General features: G+C 37.2%; 1 protein-coding gene across 2 annotated transcripts; it reads left to right on the top strand.

Annotated features, from left to right (window-relative positions):
- Positions 1 to 340: 340 nt before the first annotated feature.
- LOC112000242 (uncharacterized) lies at positions 341 to 4,373 on the top strand. Of its 2 annotated transcripts, XM_065766148.1 has the most exons (5): positions 341 to 572; positions 712 to 760; positions 1,402 to 2,551; positions 2,645 to 3,745; positions 3,842 to 4,373. In XM_065766148.1, the coding sequence occupies exons 3-5, from the start codon at positions 1,544 to 1,546 to the stop codon at positions 3,878 to 3,880; spliced, it is 2,148 nt and encodes a 715-aa protein (XP_065622220.1). In that variant the 5' UTR covers positions 341 to 572; positions 712 to 760; positions 1,402 to 1,543; the 3' UTR covers positions 3,881 to 4,373. The 2 variants fall into 2 exon arrangements, with proteins under 2 accessions (XP_065622220.1, XP_023888107.2); XM_024032339.2 differs by lacking the exon at positions 712 to 760.
- Positions 4,374 to 21,993: the final 17,620 nt, after the last annotated feature.

The following is a 21,993-nucleotide window of genomic DNA, read 5'->3' as shown; positions in this document are numbered from 1 at the left end:
GGTTAATGCTAGTTAAATGTAAAATTTTTCAAAATTGATTAACTTAGTTTTTAATCATTATAAGAAAGTGAAGAAAATTTAGTAACAGCCTAGAGACAGTTAAATTTAGGGACCAAAATGATCTTGGACCTAAAACTAGAATAACTGTATTTTACCAAAAAAAAAGAAAAAGAAAAAAAAAAGTATATAGGGTATAAACTATAGAGTATAAAAGGTCGTAAATTTGTCAAAAATTATACCACTAGCTAAAAGAAAAAAAGAAAAAAAAAGAAAAAAGAAAAAGAATAAACAAAACGCGCGAGTACAAAGGCGACAGAAGCAGAGATTAGAGAATATTGAAGGCTTGAAGCACGAAGGAAGTCTATCTATCTCTCCTCGAGTTAGTTTATTAAACTACTCAGTTACTGTACTGTCTCTGTCCGAGCGCATAGAGCCACCCATACACGAAGAAAGTAAAAAGCAAGCACACTCATATTTCTCTCTCTCTCTCTCTGCAGTCTCTTTCTTTGTTATCACTCATTCCCCCAAAGCAACACGCCATCATTACAAAGATCAGCCATCTTTCACTCACTGTATGTTTACTATTTTCTTTGGTATCTCTTTTTTTGATTGTGTATGAGTAATTCTCTGTTCATTTTCTCTTTAGATGGTAAATTCTGAATTTTCTTGTAACTTTCTTGTATTGTAATTGTTCCCCATTTTTCCTTTTAGTATGAAACTGTGGTTAAGTTTCACTCAGTTCCAGTGAATCTTCTATCAGGTAAATAAATCTCATTTTAAGGTTTTGTGCTGGCAAGATTATATCAAGAAATTCAAGTGTTTATAGTTGTTTTTGAGTAGTGTTTTTTCTTCTTCTTTTTTTTGGGTGGTTTTACAATAAGAAATGGTAGTTCTTGTTAGTTATCTAATCAATGCTTCTTCTGTTTGGTTGTTTAGAATTTACTGTCAACATCTACCATCTTAAAAATTAGAAATTGAGCTTTACTAACAAGACTTTGTTGTCTGATTTATTGTTTAGTTTGCAGAATTAGTTTTTTAATTGCTGAGATCAACTTAATAAATAAATAAAATGATATATTAAAATCTGTATTTCCATTAGTTTGCTTTAGTTTCCGATTGGCTTAGTAGTTAAATTAGGATTTTTTTTTCCTTTCTATTTCTTCACTGAGATATCAAATGATGAGAACATTAGTATTCAAAACTTAATCTTTCAGTTTGGCTACCATTAAACCGAGATAATTTTATGTATCGTTTGTTTTTTAATTATTTTTTCTGCTTTAAATTCCTAGTCACTTACTCACAGCTGAGAATGATAAGTGCCTTTGGTGCTCCATTTTTGTTATCATTAGTGATTTGCTATATTGGTTAATTTTTTTTTTCCCCTTTTTTGCTTGTTTTTAGGATTTATGGAAAATTGGCATTTGGAGGGATTTATGATGATTTTGGCCGCATTATCTTGCCACTGTCTATGAATTGTTGACAATTGGTGACCTGTAAGTAAGAGGGACTGTACAGCACAGAATTCACTTGGTTGTTATTTAGGATGGGGGAAAGAAAATTGAATTTTAATGCACCACTTATGTCTGTGAGGCGATTTTCTTCACCATTAGCCTCTGAAGATAGAAGGAACAGGAAAGTAATTGAGAGTCCTATGCGCAGCAGGCGATTTACTCTTCCTATTTGTGGATCAGAAACGGATCAAGTGACAGAACCTGTTGCAGTTCCTTTTAATTGGGAGCAGATCCCAGGAAGAGCCAAGGATGGCAATAGACCTGAGCCTCACCCTCAGCCTCTTGAGGAGAAATCTGTTACTCCAAAACTTCCTCCCGTAAGGTTTTTTGATAGTATGAAAAAGCCTTTGGAAAAGGAATATGAAGATACAAATAGGCTTAGGAATCAAATTAAAGCATATTCTTCAAAGGACAAAGCGACCAAATTAGAGTTCTGCAATGAGGGAATAAATGAGAAAGGGAGCTCTGATTTGGAGGACGAAAATGATGATGTTTATTCTGATGCATTTGACAAGCTGTCTCCTACGGATTCATTCTCCATGAACTGTAGTTCAAATGGTCTGAGCGGGTCTGGTGGTCTGGAAATGAAACCTTCTGGAAACTATTCGACAGATCCACAAACTCTAGACTTTATGATGAGACGCTTCCTACCTGCAGCCAAGGCAATGGCTTTAGAGCCACCTCAATATGCTTCAAGGAAGCCAAGTGTTACACATGAGCAACCTAGACAAGTTAATAGAGTGGTTAGTGGGGATAGGAAGCCTTTAAGTAATCAAAACAAGTCTAACATGATAACAGTGTATGGCCAAAATAAAGAGGAAGAGGAAAGCGAAGATGAAGACAGTGAATATGACAATTCTGGCAATATTTCAGCTAAAGGTTGTGGGTTATTCGCACGATTACGCCTTAAGAATTCTTTGTGCCTCTTAAATCCACTGCCAGGGATGAAAGTTACCCAGGGTCCTGTGTCTTCCACCGGTGACATTGTAAGACAAGGAAAAACTGCTTATATTCGATCTCACAATGAAACTGCTCAAAAGGTGAGCATTTCCATTTCCATTTTATAATATTCAGTGTTCTTGCTATAACTAACACAATTCAGATTCATTGATTGTGGTCTTGTCTCTTTTCAGCATGCTTGGGATAATGTTAGTAAGTCCAAATTAGCCAATGGATTTCGATCAGGTGAACTGCAGAAGGTTGAGAATAAGCTTGCCATTCATTCCCGTTGGGTTACTCGTTCTGGAGAACTGCAAAATACCGTTGAGAAAAAGCAGACCAGTCAATCCCACCGGTTTACTCGTTCGGGGGAACTGCAAAAAACAGTTGGGAATAAGCAGACTGGTGAATCCCGTCGGTTTACTCGTTCGGGGGAACTGCATACAACAGCAGGTGGGTTATCTCCCTACAGGCGTTCATGGGGTGCTGGAGTATCTCCCTACCGGAATGAAGCACCTCAGTCTCCCTTTCGTGGAGTCAGGTTTCCTATCATTCCCAAAGGAATTCAAAATAGTAAAGCGAATAGGTTCAATCTGAATATTGAAGGCAGTGACATAGATAAACAAGCTTCAGGTTCAATCAGCCCTGCAGTTGAGAAGACATTGTATGTAGATACTGTAAATATTGCAAAAAAATCATTTTTAAACTCAAGTTCCTCAGATACCAAGGGATGTATGTACTCTGCTGGTGAGGATATGTCTTTAGTGAGCAGGCAGCCGGAAGAAACTACTACTGGAGAATTTGTTTTCCAACATTCAAAATGCCTAGATGTTTTGATGGAAGGAAGCATATTAGAACCTGATGGGTCTGTTGATGCTGATTTATCTTCCGAGTCTGAAATATCAAATTTGAAAGGCCAAGAGGTCAGGATGGAAGGCTCTGGACAGGATCAAGGACTTATTGAAAGATCTAGGTCTTTGGAATGCTCAATAGTGACTACTGAAGGAAATCTAAATATTGAAAGTCATCAGATTCTTAAAGGAGGTGATCAAGGAAATGCAGATGCTAGTTCTGTACTGTCCACTGTTCCCCCTCCTTTACCAAAATCACCTTCTGAGTCTTGGCTTTGGCGCACGCTGCCTTCCATTTCCTCTAGTAATCTGTTATCACTTTCAAATCTTGGCAGTCAAGTGAATCCTAAAAAGCAGGATCCTAAGACATCCTCCACTAAAACCAAGTGGGAAACCATTGTAAAAACTTCTCATTTGCATCATGATCATGTTAGATTTTCTGAGGTAATGGCGTCACTCTTCATTGTCATGGTTTCTCCATAAAAGAAGGCATACTACTGGGATAAAAAGAAGTGCTAATTTTTTTCCCTTTCTTGACAGGAATTAATTACTCACGTTTCTCAGCTACCAAAAACTTAGATTCAGAGGTCCTTAGGCTCATTGGCTTGTTTGTGAAGTTCTCTTTTGAAATGGTCAAAGAAAGTATATGTCTTCATATCATTTCACCCGGAGGTTTTCCAACACCATTGTTTCTCCCATGATATTTTAGGTAAGTGGAGATTTGTTTGCTCAATTCTTGTTTAAGTTCACTGGTTACTGTCATTTTTCCTTGTACTGCTATAAGGGCTGAGGCAAATAGTCACCAGGCAATATTTATAATTACTTGTAATGGCCACTAGTCTTTTTCACTGTCTACAGTTTTCTGTGAATTTTTTTATATAGAAATTAGTGGTCTTTTGTTTGTTTTGTTTTGTTTTGTTTTTGTTTTTGTTTTTTTTTTGGAGGTGCAGTGTTACAGCTTCCTTGATAACTTAGATACTCTGTCATAGCAGCATTTCACGGCTTCTCTTGGTCTGTAGACTTTCAAGCAGATTTAAATGCCTAAATGGCTATTTGAGTGGTTCAACTGTAATTCATTAGCCTTGTTTTCTTTATATGATTTTCTTGTTACTATGATTATTCAAGAGTTGCTGGCTTGCTGCACAAACCTTCTCTCATTCTTATAGTCTTGACCTTCAACAATGAATTAAGGTGATCTGATCATCCTTTTTCCTTTATTTATTTATTTATTTTTAATGAGAAGGTTTATTTGGTCATGTCACCACTTGGGAGAATATTGAACTATATTTGTTATCAACTTATCATCAATCGGTACGGACTATAATTTCTGTTTTTCTGATACATGTATGGACTCATGTTAAATAAGCATTTTTAATGAGCATCAGCAGATCTGTCTTTTTTATTTTATTTTTTATTTTTTGAAACGTTTAATCTTTGTAATTTATTGCTAGTTGCATCTTATACTGATTATGCGTTGGTAGATAATGAATGATGGACAAAAATTGTTTTGAAGACTAGAGAGTTTTGTGGTGCATGTAGTCATACTTCTTTATGGATTGGGAACACACTATTTACCCATCACTAAGATAAATCCTGGGTCAGATCTTGTAGTGATGGCTGAGATACTGTATGAGACCTGGTTATTTAAGACAATCAGCAGCTGGTGAAACGGGATTCTAAGATTGGCCTTTTTGGTTTTTGTTGTTTTATTAAAAATATGGGTAAGACCAATTCTAAGTTACCGCCAAGGTTTTCTACTTTTGGTGTGCCTACAATATTTTACTTTTTTTTTTTTTTTTGAATTTCAACTTATGGTGTTCGCTCTTGATAACGTTTGCGCTATCATTTTTTTTCTTCTTTTATTTAGTTATTTATTTCTATTTATGCTAGGAACTTAGTGTGGTTGATGTTTCACCTGTTGAGTAAAAGTCTCACAAGTAGTAAAAATAAAAAATAAAAACTTGAGGAATTAATATAATGTAATTTTTTCCATACCCTTGAGTTAAAATTTTTAGATTAAGTGGTGTCCATGCATGTTGTATTAAGGCTTCAATCAGAATATGTGCCCTGAAAATTCTATTTCCCTAACAAGTAATATCAAAGCAGTTGATAGTGTACAACAAGGTGACAACCTTATTGCATCAGACTCTGCTTAGTTTCTTCTCTCTCAAAAAAAAGAAAAGAAAAAAAAGGTGACAACCTTATTAAGATTCATTCACAGTTTAGAGTGGGATGGCGCAATTTCACCAATGAATATATCACTAGGTGCAATTTTTCTGATAAAATTAGCAATGGAGGTTTAGTCTAATTTAAACAATATAACTCAATTATTCTAATTTTCAAAGTTAGCAGCTTTTTGTTAAAAATTAAAATATGGTTTAACAGGAATTTTTCCTTGGTAAAAGAATGATTTTGTTAAAAATGCGAAGTGGCCATAGGACGACACATCTCCCTCATCTGCCAATTTAACAAACAGGTGGGGTAGAGGGGAGAGGGCAGTTATGGCTAGCAACTTACGTTAATGAGCAGAGCAGTCTCAAATCTCATTAACCTTAGAATTGTAGCCCAAATTTTCTATGTAGCTGGTAGCGACATGAGGAAAAGGTTCGGCTTTTTAGTGGCATCAGTCTGAGGGCATCTTGAATTGTCTAGAACAAATTGTGGGCTATAAGTGGGCCTTATAACCTGGTTATAGAAAGCCCATATGAAACTCAATCTCTAAAACTACGGAAGGAGTCTTTAGACAAAACTATCGATAGAAGAATGATCTTTTATTTGTAATACGCTTTTCGTTCATGGTTTTCTGGTTCATATTGTAAACTTATGAGAACTACCAAATTTAACTATGGTTATGATTTAGACCCCAAACTTTACGGCTTTGTCAATTTTAGGCTAATCTATTAAATTAGATCTCACTATTAATGTGATTAACGGGTTTATATTAGCATTGAAAACATCATAATAGAAACAATCCCACACAATCAAAACATAGCCACAACACATTGTGGTGTTTACAAAGAGAAAAAAAAAACCCGATCACTGGGCGGAAAAACCTCTTTGGGGCATCACTACACCAAATGAACCACTAGAGAAAATAATTACAGTATATCTTATATATAAAGCCTTCAAAGCAATGAAGTAACAACAAATTCAAGCCCTCCAGCCTCCTACTGCCAACTAGTTACTCAAATTCTTTCTATTCTCTAGTTACCAAATCTGCAAGTTGAGCCGCCAATCGCATGGTCAAGTCTCCTTGATCACTCTAAGGCCTCTTGAAGATTTGGGATTGCTCTCCAATGATTCCCAAAACCCACAAACATTCAAGAACTTTAAACGTTACTTTGTGTGTATAGGGGTTTAATCTCCCCTTCAATAATATTGTTATATTGCAATGTAGCACATTCCTCATCAAATTCCTTAAGGTGCAAATACATGCTTTAATAATCAAGCCCATGAAACTTAGGGAGTAATTTAATCACAGCCGATTTCACATCAAAGTTTCCCACAACAACAGGGAACATCATACACGAAGGTATATTGGTTCTGGTAGGTTGCAAATAATCCCCTAAGGGATTTGATAGGCTGATCATTCAGCCATTTTGGTACTTATTGTTCCCTTGGTTACTCTAATCATCAGCCATGGAAGACAAATTATCAAAAATTTCTCTATAAGCTTAGGTAACTCAACAATTAATTGCTCCAATTCTATTCCATAAAGTCGTTTTATATGGTCACGTTGCCAAATGCTCATATACAATTAAATGGGTAACTTTAGACAAATTGGAACAAAAACTTAAGTTTATAACGGGTGTTCTGCAAAATTGATCAATTCCCCCAATCTTTGCTCCTTGAGAAGAATAATTAAGTACCTAAAATAAAAAAAATAAAAAATAAAATATTAAATAAAAAACAACTAATCTAAACCAAAATCTAGCAAACTATTGAAAATAATATAAATTAAAACGCAGTGTTCACTATTCAAAATGCACATTTACAAGCAACGGCACCAAAAACTTGTTGCATTGAAAATAATGCAAATCCAAGTGTAGATTTTTTGCAAGTAATAATATCTCGATGAATCTGAAGTCGATCCATAAGGAATGATTGATACTAATATAAAAAACTCTATCATTAAGCAGAGAATAAAAATAGTTGTATATTTTTTTTTTCCCCCACCCAAAGATAAAACAAGATAATATTGAAACTACGATTAAAAATAGCAGAATCAATTTAAGAGAAATTAAAAGAAAAAAAAAAACACTAGGGATTCAAGGATCCACCTAATATTTTATCATATGAACTTTACTTATTTCTAACTCAATTAGAGTGGAGAGCCAACTTGCCTAATTGAAAGATAAAATAATAAAGTACTCAAACAATGTGTAAAGTAGATTGAAAAACAATAAAGTACTCAAAAAATGTCTAAAGTAGATTGAATATGAGTGATTGAGCAAATAATTCAACTAGCATACTAGGGGAGATTAAGCATTCAACATATTCACAAATCATAACCTAGGTAGTAAGGACACTTCGTATTTGTTTGGATACAGCATTTCTAGCGTTTCCAAAGTTTGGCGTTTTCAATCCGTAGGACCCACGGCTATAGTACCTGGAACTAAAACGCCCAAAACGCGTAGCTGTTTTTTCCTCAACGCACCGTTTCAATAATTCTTTAGTTCGTGTACTGTTCTTATGACCCACATCTGAACACACCGTTTCGATATTAACCCATATGATCATCACCCACAAAACACACAGAAGCAGAGGATCAACAACACAATGCAAGTGCTCATCTCCAATGGCTAATTCCTCAGTTCTATGTCATTCTGATTTTGAGAAGACTAATGTGCCAGAGATGGAATCAATGCACGCAAATGCTCCGTCCTCTTCTAAAATGAATTGCACCTACCCACCACACTCCAAAAACCCATCAAAATAGAGGAAACATGGTAAGCGGAACAAACGAACCTCTTTGTTCTTCCTTCGCTTGAGCCCACCTTCTCTCTGCTTGAGACATTGTTGTTGCCACTATGGGTCTTTGCATTTATCTATAAGTTGTGTCTAACTTCTCATACTCTTTGATTTGTTGGTGTGTGGTTTTTTTTTGTTTTCCATGACACTAGTATGTCGGTTTCTCTCTCCTTCATGTAATTTTGTGTGTTTTTCTTAATACCTATGTTGTATTTGAACTATGTGAGTTTAATTTACATTTTTCATGTGGGCATGTGTAACCGATTATGATATGCATACGAATTGTTTGTCGAAATGCCTCAATGAGTATAGAATTCTGTTGTAGCAAAAAAGGGTAAGGGGAAATCAAAGGACGCTAGTAATGATGTGAGAACTTGGTGGAAAGATCCAACAGAACTAAAAGCTTTTTGTGATTTGTGTGCTGCTCAAGTCCTAGACGGCAAGAGGAATGGAGGATATTTGAGAAGCGAATGGGTTGATGTAGTGATTAAGCAGTTGGGTGAAATGGTAAAAGTGGTAACTCACATGCAGTTTAAAAACAAATAGGATCATCTGAAAAAATAGTGGAAGACTTGGAATGAGGTTTTTGAGTGTGAGACTGGGTTGTGTTATGATCCTGTAACTAGGAAGACTGAGGCTAGTGATAAGGGGTGGACCCAAAAGTTTGAGGTTAGTTCACTTTACATAATTGTGAAAAACTCAACTGTTCACAACTATATTGTGTTCTAACTATTGGTTGTACACATGTAGGCATGTCCCAAAGCATCAACCTTTAAAAACAAAGGTTTGCCGAATGTTGAGTCCATGGAAATTATGTTTGAAGGCACGATTGCAACAGGGAAAAATGCATGGACCCTAAGTGGTGAAATACCAAAGGAATACACTGAAGGGTCTGAGGACTCCACTGATAGCAAAGAATTTGTTGATTCTCAATGTCAACCCTCTGCGAATATTGACCCAATGGAGGTTGAAGGCCTGTCATTGTCGAGGGCAGGACTGGCAATAAATAAGGGGAAAGGCTTGGCAAGTGGTGTCCATCTTTTTAGGGGAATTTGTAAGAAACCAAGAAAAAAGCTTTAAATTATGCAAGAAATGTCCGACTCTTTGAAGAACATCTCAGATGTTATTGTTGAAAGTAGAAGTGTAAGTACTCGAACACCATTTGCTTCCATAGCAACTGCTAAGGTTTAAGTAGTTATGGACATTGTGTTGACTCTTCCTAGAGTGTAATTGGGTGATCGCCTTCATATGTTCAACACTTGCTTCTTCATGGGAAACCAAAAGGCTAGGAACATATTTGCAGCATAACATCATCAAAAAGAGGTCCAGCTGAAGTGGGTAGAGATATAGTACCAAATGAACCCTCAGTTTCATTTCTGAAGGGAAGGGGATTGTCTCAATATGGTTGCTTAGGCTTAGTGTTGTAGTAATTGGATTTTTTTTTATGTACTTGTTGCACTTTTTTTTTTTTTTTTTTTATTGGTAGAAACTATACTTACCATGGGTGTGTTAGACTTATGGTTAAGTGATTAAATTCACCATTTCCTAATAGTTTAAGTTTTTGAGACAATTGGTAATTTAATATAGTATAAGAGTAGGAGATCTTGAGTTAAATTCCTGGCTTTACTCTACCTCCCATTTAAAATGTTAAATTCTCACTCGTTGGCCCCCCACTTATTAAAGGGAAGTTTAGGCCCACAAGTGAGGACGAGTGTTAGACTTATAGTTAAGTAATTAAATTCACAATTTTCTAATTGCTTAAGCTTTTGGAACAATTGGTAATTTAACAAGGTGTGTATGTAACTGTTCAGTACTATTTCTATTGTAGTAGTAATTAACAATAGGCATTCATCCTCTTTCGTTTTGCTTTCTAGTTATTAACCTATTTACATAAGAACATATTCAGTTTCTCTATGGCATGCTGCATATTCAAATGTTAAATATCATCATATCTTTGGCTTTTCTGGATGTTTCACTAGTTTTACCTTTTAGTATTAGAATATAGATGTCAATCAAACATAGGAAATATTAGACATTTGATGATTCAGGTTTTGATCAACATTAGGTATTTGAAATCCTCAAATACAACTGAATATTGGATTTGACCCATCATTTGGTTTATCATTCTTCTTTGAATTTGATGTGACTAGGGTTATATTAATTTGCTGAACCAAATTGTGTATTGACTCATTAATTAATTATTTTTTTTCAACTCAAGTTGTTTCATATGAATATATGATTTTTGATGAATAAACTTTGTTCCATGTGGTGGTACTAGATTTGAGTACTGGTAATACTCCCAGTTGGTACACAACACAACAATGGAAGAGAATAACCATAGTTATATATAAAGGTTTTTCCATAAAAGATTTCTAGATTGTTCTGAGACCACTAGGTTATTGTTTTAAGCTAATTAAATCTTGGCAATGTCATAGAAAGTATTAAAAATTCTAAATTTTTTGACCTCATTTTCTGGGCCTTATCTTTCTAGTTGAAGATTACTTGATCATTAGATTTTTCCTCATTGAAGTTCGCAGAAAAAGAGTACTGCTATTTAACAATGTTCTAATTTTATTGTCTTTATTGTTTTATTTTGTATTATAATTTTATTTATTTATTTTGGTTTGCAAATTTGAAATTTCCTTTTTTTACCCCACAATGTTGGTCTGAGATTTTCATTGCATATCTACCAGATGATCCATTTGAACATGTTGCCTCCATACTTGTAAACATATCAAAGCAGAAAGCAGCAAGGAAACTTTTACTGGACCCTAACTGAGGGCTTCTGAAGCAGATTATCAGATAGTTTGATTCAAGTAGTCCATTGAGAAAGAAAGGGATATGTTCCATAGAAATGACTAAATTTTTCCTAAACAACTTTTGAAATGAAATGTGTTTTTTTTTTTTTTTTTTCAACTTTTAGCATGCATATTAGGAAGTATATATTCTCCTTTTGATTAGTTACAGTTAACAATGGAAGAAGCAAGAACTAGAAAATAAATGTCCTTTTTTTTTTTTTTTTTTTTTCAACTTTTAGCATGCATATTAGGAAGTATATATTCTCCTTTTGATTAGTTACAGTTAACAATGGAAGAAGCAAGAACTAGAAAATAAATGTCCTCATTTTCTGCAAAGTGCCAAGTAGAATCGTTAGACATTTACATGAGAAGAAAGTTCTAAAAATTTGAACCATCTCTGTGCAGTGTTTATAAAATAATAATAGTAAAGAAATTTTGTTATGCTACAAGTAATAATCTATGAAATAAGATAGAACTGGAAAGTGATTTTGTCAGCTACTAGTGCTGCCTAGTAACTAATACTATTTCCAAATTCTAATTCAAAACTTAGTTAATGTAATAGCAAAATCAAGAAAAATAATAACTAAATCGAAACATTGAAGTATGCTGACAAAACATTGAAGTATGTGTATGGTGTTGATAATGGGTGCGTGTAGTGCTGATGAGGCATGCGTGTGGTGTTGATCAGGTGTGCGTGTGTTGTTGATGGGGCACATGTGTGTAGTTGATGAGGTGGGCTATGTCAGTGCTACTAGAGTGTACAATGTAACTATGCTATAGATGGTGTTGTAATTGCCTAGCTGGCATTGTGTACTTATACTTTAGTGTATATATACTTGTATTGGAGGTGTGCCTACATTAGCATTGTATTGTATTAGAATTAGTACAATGGAGTTAGTTAGAATGAGTTGGATGGCTTAGCTGGTGAGGTGGTTACACAACTGGCTTGGGAAGACAATTAGGAAGTTGGGTATTGGACTGATGTGTTATCAGGGTATTAAACTAGGAAGGGTATTGTAGAATGAATGAACTTGATTGATATTTCTTCTTATGCTCTATCAATGGTTGTTTCTCTTTTTTTGCTGCTTCTCTTTGTTTCTTCTTATGTGCAGCCAGAATTGCTACATTATGCTGAACTGACTCAGACTTCATTTGTGCAGGTAAAAGTTGAATGCACTAGTTCCCAACCAACAAAATTTCAAAGCAACTAACAAAATGATGGATTTGCTAAACGACTCATTTGATTCCCAATACTAGTGAGTTTCTATACTTTCCCCTCTAGATTTGAATATACAATTTTTAGTAATCTTGGATGAAATTACGAAAGCATATGCTTAGCTCTATATGGTCATATTAAAATTAACCAATCCAAACCAAATTTAAGTGGGGTATCTGTTTTGGGTGTTTGGTAGCTAGTTGATTAGCATAGCCATCAGATCATGGAAGCACATGACAATGAATTCAATTCAAACACTCTGCTTGCATGAGTGGGTGAGGGTACTTTATAGACATTAGATTGCTGCCTAGGCTTTAGGACTGTTAATTTATTGGTACCACATTTTTTAGCCTAGTACTAATGAAGGTTAAATAAAGTTTAACAACTTGTTTTTAGTGTACATATTATAGTATGACTCTAGATTTTGTACCTGCAATTAAAGTTAGTAACATATGCAAGGATGTAGACTTCGAGATGAGCGATGACATTGTACTCGCAGTATATTTAGCTAGGTGTGCAAGTGTCATAGCTTACATGGAGACCTATATGAACAAAGTACCAATGCATACAAATATACAAACATGATATGAATGGGTATAGTATATTTTAAATAGAAATGAGAAGAAATGCCGCTATGACTTTAGATTATCAAGCCATGTGTTTCAAGAATTGTGTAATACATTATGCATTCAGTATGGATATGATGGTATGAAAAGAGTTTGCTTAGAAGAGTTTGTGGCAATGACATTTGTGGTACTTGGTAATACTGTGGGTAATAGAATGATGCAGGATAGATTTCAACATTCGGGGAGATAGTGCATCAACACGTGGCCACGGTAGTTATATTTTAGCCACTATTATGGTAGCAGACATTATCAAGCCTGCTAATCCTACATTTCCTAACGTGCCACCACATATATGCAATTCAGAATGATATTGGCCACATTTCAAGGTACTTTGTGAATTTGGTATTTTGACTTGATTTTATTCAATTTATCTTTAAGGTCATACCACGTATCAAATTTTACATGGTGTTTTGTGGCAATGGTTAGGATTGCATTGGTGCGATTGATGGGGTTCACATCCTCGTGGTCTTACCAGTTGATGAGCAACCCCCATACAGAGGAAGGAAAGGGATCACAACAATGAATTGCATGTGCACATGTGATTTTGACATGAAATTCATATTCGCGTGTGTTGGATAGGAAGGGTCAATGCATGACACAAGAATCTTTTTAAGTTGCCTCAATAATAAGAGAGACAACTTCCTAAAACCTCCAGCTAGTTTGTAAATATGCAGTTTAATTACTGTATTAAAGTATGTATTATGTAGTGAAAATGCTAATGTAATAAACATTCTTGTTTGTAGGAAGGTATTATCTTGTTGATTCAAGGTACCCTATGAAGAGAGGATTCCTTGCACCATAGAAGGGGGAGAGGTCCCACCTCCCCGATTTTCGTCAAGGTGAAGACCCACAGTATCCAGAGGAGAAATTTAATTATCTCCATTCATCGCTTCGTTTGGTCATAGAACAAACTTTTGGAGTTTGAAAGAATAAATGGAAAATTTTAAGAAGTATGCCATCATTTCATATACACACTCAAAATCGCATCATTGTTGCTACAATGGTTCTTCAAAATTTTATTAAATCACATGAAAACAGTGACCTTGAACGTGGGCATTCTACACGGGGCACATATGGAAGCAGCGAGGGAGGAAATTACGATGGAATGACACATGTGATCTCTTCCTTGGACGAACCTAACATGAAAGAGGTTCGGAACAATATCATATCATCGATATGTAAGATGCGTCCATCGTAGGACTTAAGTTGTTACGAAAGTTATATTCCCCTCAATTGATTATGGTGACTATTATTTTTGTCACAATAGAAATTAGTGTGGTTGAAAATATCGTTAACATTATGGTAAATTTTTTGTGTGGACCGTAACTGATGGTTCACAAATTTCAATGTAATATCATTTTGTTTTATGGTGATTTTTTGTTGGTAAGCAAAACTGATGGCTCACAAAACTTGATTGTAATACCCATTGTTATGAATACCATTTTGGAACCTATTTCGGTTTGTTCATTGGAATGGAATATTTCGATACCGGTTAATTTCGGGTACCGTTTCAGAATTACTACTAAAATGTATATTTATATATTATTACTATTATATAAAATAATAAATTTAATATAGTTTTCTATTAAAAGAAGTGGGATTATTATTTTAAAAAAACATTTATTTATGGTTTAAAAAAAAAAAAAAAAAACTCACATTTTGTGTTAAAAAAAAAAAAAAAACACTCACATTTTGTGTAATTGTACACAAATGAGCTTCCAAAAAGCTTCCTATTGACTACTTTTTTAGTTTCTCCCATTTCCCAACCCACCCACGTGACTAGTGTTGCTTCTTACTAACTACTTTTTCAGTTTTTCCCATTTCCCAACCCACCCATGTGACTAGTGACAACACTATTAGCTGCTCAAATGCTACTTCTTTCATTATTGCTACTTTTTCTTCATCATTTCACCTTCTGAGCTATTTTCTCCTCTTCTCCTCTTCTTCTTCTCCCTTTTTGTTTCGCAAGTCACACTTTTTTTTGCTTCATCTTGCTCTTCAATTTTCTTTTCAACTTCTCTGTCATGGTTGAGAGGGTCAGATGGTGAGAGATGATAGAGAGACAAGGAGCTACAAGAGTGAAAATGAGATATAGATGAGAGAATGATAAGGATTTTTGGTGATCTAGCAAAAAAGATGTCGATCAAGTTCAGAAAGGGAAAATAAGAAGACAAAAATCATACCGGCCGGAAAATGAATTTCGGCTGAAATTAGCCGGAATTGCCCGGAACGGGCCGAAATGGGGCGGAATTTAATCCTAGGTGGGATGGAGGGTATTACCATTCCGTTTTACACACCGGTATGAGAAATTCCGGCTGTTTCGTCTGGAACGAAACAGAATCCATAACACTAGCAATACCTTTGATTTATAAATTTGTATATATCATTACATGTGAAACTCATTAGTATTGCAACAGTAAATTTCAAGCTTACAGGGGACTTCTGAATAGACTCCAATCTTATTTAAACAAGAGACAAACTCAATAGATTGTAAGATTGCAACAGTAATCTGCAGGAATTAAAAAATAATAATAATAAAGAAAACAAAATCTACCCTTAATTTGTTTTAAAGATACCAAGAACCCTAACTATCAATTGCTGGCAAAGAGTTTATAGATAAATATAATATAACATATATGTGTGTGTGTGTGTGTGTGTGTGTGTAGACACACATATACAACAACAGAACTTATAATCTCCATCAACTTGACTATTAACATTATCATAATCAAACGTCTTCGCATTGTTTTAAGAAGTACAACTACATACATATTATAAATTGTTACTTGCAATACAGAATAAGTTGTACGATTAACATACAAAAAAAATGTAATAATACAAGTCTGTATTATTACATACATACGCATCCCATTATGACAAACACCTCTACCTGATTTCGACTTCCCCAAACCTAGTAGACAAGATAAGCAATACTATAAACATAAGCCAGGAGACTACTAGAGCTATCTTAAACTTCTTTGCTTTCTCTTCAAAAATCATGCTTGTAACCTTGGCTCTTTCAGCCTTTCATTTTGCAACTCGCTCCCTTTCCAATGCTGCGTCTGTCAAGGCATGTGCTTGCTTTAACTCTTCATTAGCAACTTCCACTGCATGCTTCAGTCACTTGAATTTGGTTATAACTATAGGTGCTGTTGCTGTGCCACGCGTACAACAAATGCTGATGTCTAACCACTTAAAGAACTTGCATGCACGGTCATCATCCTGCACAATAAAATACAGCACAGAAACAGGAGTACAACGAATTGGTTCTTTAATGCACAACACAAATATTTTGCCAATACTTGAATATGGTACATACTAGTGACCAATAGCGACAACTATAAAACCTTTTACCAAATGTATGAAGTCTCAGGGAAATCCTAATGATGCAGTTGTCAATGTCACAAAAATGGCCATCAGAATTGGAGGGATATTTACTCGTTTCCAACATTGACATTTTTTTCTCTTGATAAAGAAAAATTGAAGATAAGGTGTATATGTAAGTAATCAATATAACTAAAGAAATAAGAAAGCTAAATAACATCAACCAAATAAGCAATCTCATTGGTAACAAGTTGAACTGCTAGTTTGCTGCTTAATTTGAAGATAGCAATATCTACTTCAAAAAAAAAAACAAAAACAAAAACAAAAGGTAGCACAATTAGCTCGGGACCAAAGAGAATATTTATTAAAATGGGATTAAGACTTTAAACTAATATACACAATTGGATAGGATAAAATCATTTTGTAACTGCTTCAGATTACACTGGTTTCATTTCTTGACAAAAAAAAATATGAACATTGCATGTTGCAATTTCCACAACTACAAAAGGAGCAAGCAAGCAGACCAGATCAAGCCCAAGAGTAAGTACCAATCCAAAACACAAACTAGTTTAATTTACCAAGATTTTCAGTCATATCTCAAATTCATTGAAAGTGCTACCTCTAAACTATTAAAGTACTAGAAAATATTCCTCAACCCACCAATTTTTGCCCTAGTAACTAGACCTTCCTTATCCAATGTGTTCTCAATTGAAAGTGAAAGTGCTACCTCTAAATATTAAAGTACTAGAAAATATTTCTCAACCTGCCAGCTTTTGCCCTAGTAGCTAGACCTTCCTTATCTAGTGTGTGTGTGTGTGTGTTTTTTTTTTTTGCTGAAACAATGTGTTATCCTCCCAAGTGCCTAGAACTCCATCTTATGTATCTTCCTTTTACCAGCAACAGTCATCCAGATTTAACCAGCCCATCAGATCTCATTATTATTGTGGGGGGAAAAAACCCAGAGCTACTTAATGGGCCCGGGACACCCTGTTAAGGACTATTATATTTCCGAGGAGCAATAGGTGGTTGGGGCGGCCCATCTAAGTAGGAAGCCCAGAAGTAAAGGGGGAGTACCGTCCGAAGAGATCATTACTGGTCCGAAGACGTCTTACTCCTTGGCCACAAATAGCCTTGATCAAACAAACGTGTGGAAGGTCCAAATAATCTTCCTAACAATCCCAATGATAATGATAAGTTTTGGATGGATTCGGAGATGATCAGAACTAAAAAATATCTAAAGGAAAAGCTGCTACCACCGTATTTAATGCACTGCAACAGCTTTTCTGGCCGCATTTATGTGGAGAAGACCCCTGAACAGTGTAACCTCGGCTACCGCCACTCACAAAGAACTAAAGTAGACACATGACGTGACATGCACTTGAGTAGATACGCAGATGAAGAACAGGTGGACGATGGAGATGATAGTTCATGCCTGTAGTCCTCGGACCAGATGATATGGGTTAGTTAGCACTCTGTTGCGATCCCTTTAAGTGTTTAAACTTAAATCCATTCATGCCTGTAGTCCTCGAACCAGATGATATGGGTTAGTTAGCACTCTATTACGATCCCTTTAAGTGTTTAAACTTAAATCCATTCATGCCTGTAGTCCTCGGACCAGATGATATGGGTTAGTTAGCACTCTGTTACGATCCCTTTAAGTGTTTAAACTTCAATCCATTCATGCCTGTAGTCCTCGGACCAGATGATATGGGTTAGTTAGCACTCTGTTACGATCCCTTTAGGTGTTTAAACTTAAATCCATTCATGCCTGTAGTCCTCGGACCAGATGATATGGGTTAGTTAGCAATCTGTTACGATCTATTTAAGTGTTTAAACTTAAATCCATTCATGCATGTAGTCCTCGGACCAGATGATATGGGTTAGTTAGGACTCTGTTACGATCCCTTTAAGTGTTTAAATTTAAATCCATTCATGCCTGTAGTCCTCGGATCAGATGATATGGGTTAGTTAGCACTCTGTTACGATCCCTTTAAGTGTTTAAACTTAAATCCATTCATGTCTGTAGTCCTTGGACCAGATGATATGGGTTAGTTAGCACTCTGTTGTGATTCCTTTAAATGTTTAAACTTAAATCCATTCATGTTTGTAGTCCTCGGACCAGATGATATGGGTTAGTTAGCACTTTGTTGCGATTCCTTTAAATGTTTAAACTTAAATCCATTCATGCCTGTAGTCCTCGGACCAGATGATATGGGTTAGTTAGCACTCTGTTGCGATTTCTTTAAGTGTTTAAACTTAAATCCATTCATGCCTATAGTCCTCGGACCAGATGATATGGGTTAGTTAGCACTCTGTTACGATGTCTTTAAGTGTTTAAACTTAAATCCATTCATGCATGTAGTCCTCAGACCAGATGATATGGGTTAGTTAGCACTCTGTTACGATTTCTTTAAGTGTTTAAATTTAAATCTAGTCATACCTGTAGTCCTCGGACCAGACGACTTGATTTAGTTAGCACTCTATCACAACTCTCTGAATGTTTGAATCTAAATCCAATATAATGGTTTTTATTGAAGTATCACTCTCTGATGAGCCATGATTGAAATTCCTGAATGTGTTTAAATTGACCCTAACCTATATTGCCTCTTATTCGTTTGTGCAAATTTGGAAAGGCTTGTGAAGCTTTTCACCATAACCCCTGTAGTTTTTGTTATTTAGTAATAGTTCTCATACATTCTGCCCCTTTCTAATACAAATCTTATTCATGCGCGTTGTTAACATGATATCAGGATCACAATAAAGTTAAAGTACAGGACTTAATAATAATAGTAAGTTGTATTACACACAGCAAAGGAAATAAATGCGAAGGAGAAACTGCTTCATTAATCGAAAGAGTAGCTTACAATCTCTTACAAAAAGAAAAACACAAAAAAGGGGGCCCTATGTATCTACTCTTGAGCTGGAGGGACCACAGGGTCAGCAACCTGGCCTGTCTGAGCAGCAGCTTCTGAGGCTTGGCCCTCAGACTCAGCAGGAGTCTTCTCTTTGTCCAACCCTTGGCCTTTGTCCTTGGTTTGTTCAGCTGGCTTGCCCTTATCACCTAGCTGACCAGCCTCTATGGGTGCATCAAGGGTGGATAGGGGAGCTTGACTGACTAAGCTTTGTTCTGTAGCCTCAAGAAGCTGTGAAGCAGGAGCGGGTCGGCCTCTGAGAGCTCTTGGATTTCAGGGTCGTAATAAACGCTCCCAGGTAACCTCAGGTTGGAATCGAGGGGACTCCAGCTGCGTCCAACACCTTATGCCAAGTTACATCACAGTAATCTCGGGCAACTGAGGCAAATTGCTCTATAAGCTGGTTCCCAACCTCTTCTACCCCCAACTGGTAGGCAGCCTTCCTCTCAGCCTCAACTGACTCCTTGGCTAGTTGAGCCTCCTGCTCGGATACTCGGGCGCTCTCTCTGGCTTTTTGGAGTTCATCCCTGAGACCCTTCAACAGCTCCCTTTTAGTCGCCAGGTTGATCTCTGACGCGCGCAATTATTTGCGTTGCTTCTCGGCCTGGGTCTTGGCGTTTTGAAGGCCGGTCTTGAAGTTGTCCCTCTGCCTGGTCACGGCTTTAAGTTGCTCAGACATGCGAGCATACTCCTCCTTCAGCTGGCCAAGAGCTTTCTCCGCCTCAGATTAAGACTGGACTGCTACTTGGGCCTCGAGGTAGAACTTCTTGTTCCATTCCTCAGCCACGTAGATTTGCTGAGTAATCTGCATGACAACATTTTCGACATGGGATGAAGAAAGGAAGCAAAGCAAATTAAACACAGAACCTGAATTAAGAGAGTTTATTTACCATGGCTATATCCCTCTTAAGGGATAAGAAAAGCTCCTGCTGGTTAAAGCGCCTGTAGGACTCCATATCATGAGGGAGGAGGAGTGGCTGTTGCAGGGCCTCAACAACATATCCTGCCCTTCCCCATCATAATTCCTGAGGGATGTGTCCCAGGAATAGAGGCGTCATCCAGCTCCAGCCTTGGGGACCAGATGCGAGGTCCCCTTCCTCGGCGGACCTCAGCCCCGAGGACCTCGTCTTGGCTTTCAGTGGAGGTGGCCCTTTTTCCTCGAGCCTCTCTCACTGTCTTTTGTTGCTTATTTGTTTTTGGTGGCACCTCCACCTCCCTCTCTTCAGGCTCTAGGGGCTTCTTTTTCTGTAGGTTCGGCATGGGCTTCAAGCCGAGTTCAGGAGCCTGGGGAGGCACTGGAGGCAGGATCTCTACTGGTTGAGAGGTCCCAGCGCCTTTCTGTCCGGCCTTCTGGCCCCTATTCCTCATCAGGCATTTCAAATCCGCCATGTCTTCGTCCGAAGAGTCGTCAGGGAGGGCAGTTACCAAAAATGGGTGGACACTGGACTGCCTGTCACGTTCTTCCTCAGCGTCCGAGACCTCTACCACTTGATTTGCCCCTGAAGCTTCCCCCCGAAGTGGAACTTATCTATTTGTTCTTCTAGCGAGGAGGTGGAGGAACTAACCTTTTCACCTTCAACCTCTGGTCCGAGGGAAACTTGCTGGAGTGGCTGGACGAGAAGAGGTATACCCTGAGGGTTTAGGTGTGGTACAGGTGGAAGCTCGTGCGGTGCCAAAAAACCCTTAAACGCAACGTCAATACGGTTGAGACATTTATCTCCCTGGATTATCGCGTTGCCGACCGGTTGGAAGTCTTTTGGCTTCGCTTTGTACCCTTGGATGAGGGGAGCCGATCGGAGTTGTCCGTCCTCGCTTATAAAGATCTCGGACCGTAGCAAAAAGTTAAGCGCGGCGAAGTTGGTGAGGCTGAGCCGAGGAGAGATGCTTCTTTTATCTGTTACAAGTCACAGCAGAGCTTTGTCAGAAACTGGAAAGCAGGAGCACAAGAAAAATCAAAAACTGTTAAAAAACGAAGATCCTGAGCCTATGGTCAGTGTACCTAAGTCTAATGTGTCCCACCTGGCTCTCCTGGCTTGGTCGGACAGTGAGGGCCGTCATGCCACGCACTCGAGATGATCACATAGTCATCCTTCATCCCTTTATTGGATTTGGAGAGGTAGGAAATGAGCCTAACAATGTAGGACCGGGATTTTAAATAGTATCCCGCTCTTTGCTGGCTGTGGAACTCATACATGTGCACCACGTCAAGCCAAGTGAGCCCCAATCCTAGGTGGTGGTTAAGGTCCTCAATTGCTCCTAAGATCCTAAACATATTAGGCGCACATTGCCAAGGGGTAATCCTATGGTTTCGAAGGTAGCTAGTGGTGATAGGGCCCATAGGAATTGTCATTCCCCCTTCTAGGAAGGCAATGACAGGAATCACGACTTCCCCCGTTTCCCGATCAGTTAGTATCTTCTCCGGAAGGCAATACCTCACACCCACGTTTAGAGGTATGCGGTATGTGGCCCTAAACTTCTCCAACTGGGCAAGGCTATCTACCAAATACTCGAGTTTTCCCATCACTCCTCAACGGAAAAGTGGAGGTACGATGCAGCAGTGAGGAAACGGTCGCTCAAAAGGGAAAAAGGATAGCTAAAGAGAAAACTGAAGGATTGAGATGATAGAAACTTACAGGAACTGAACTAGACCCCGGTCTTTGAACTCGCAGAAGGATTCTTGAAAACTTTGGGAAGGATTGAAATCGGTGATTGGAAGAACTCGGAGCGTTTGTGTGCTTGTTCTTGTGGAGTGGTCTGAGAGTTGCAAAGTAAGGAAGAAATGTCTACCTCTGAGATTTTATACGAGGTCAAACGAAGGGGCAGAAGTTATTTCGCCAAAATCTCA

This window comes from Quercus suber, unplaced genomic scaffold (assembly GCF_002906115.3).
Source record: "Quercus suber isolate HL8 unplaced genomic scaffold, Cork oak 2.0 scaffold_685, whole genome shotgun sequence".
Lineage (NCBI taxonomy): Eukaryota > Viridiplantae > Streptophyta > Magnoliopsida > Fagales > Fagaceae > Quercus > Quercus suber.
The sequence above is the reverse complement of the archived record's forward strand: the minus strand, read 5'-3'. Positions and strand labels throughout refer to the sequence as shown.

Coding starts and splice junctions, on each gene's coding strand:
- LOC112000242 (XM_024032339.2), top strand. CDS start 1,544: ATGGGGGAAAGAAAATTGAATTTTAATGCACCACTTATGTCTGTGAGG. Junction 2,552..2,644: donor ACAATGAAACTGCTCAAAAG/GTGAGCATTTCC, acceptor GTCTCTTTTCAG/CATGCTTGGGATAATGTTAG. Junction 3,746..3,841: donor ATCATGTTAGATTTTCTGAG/GTAATGGCGTCA, acceptor CTTTCTTGACAG/GAATTAATTACTCACGTTTC.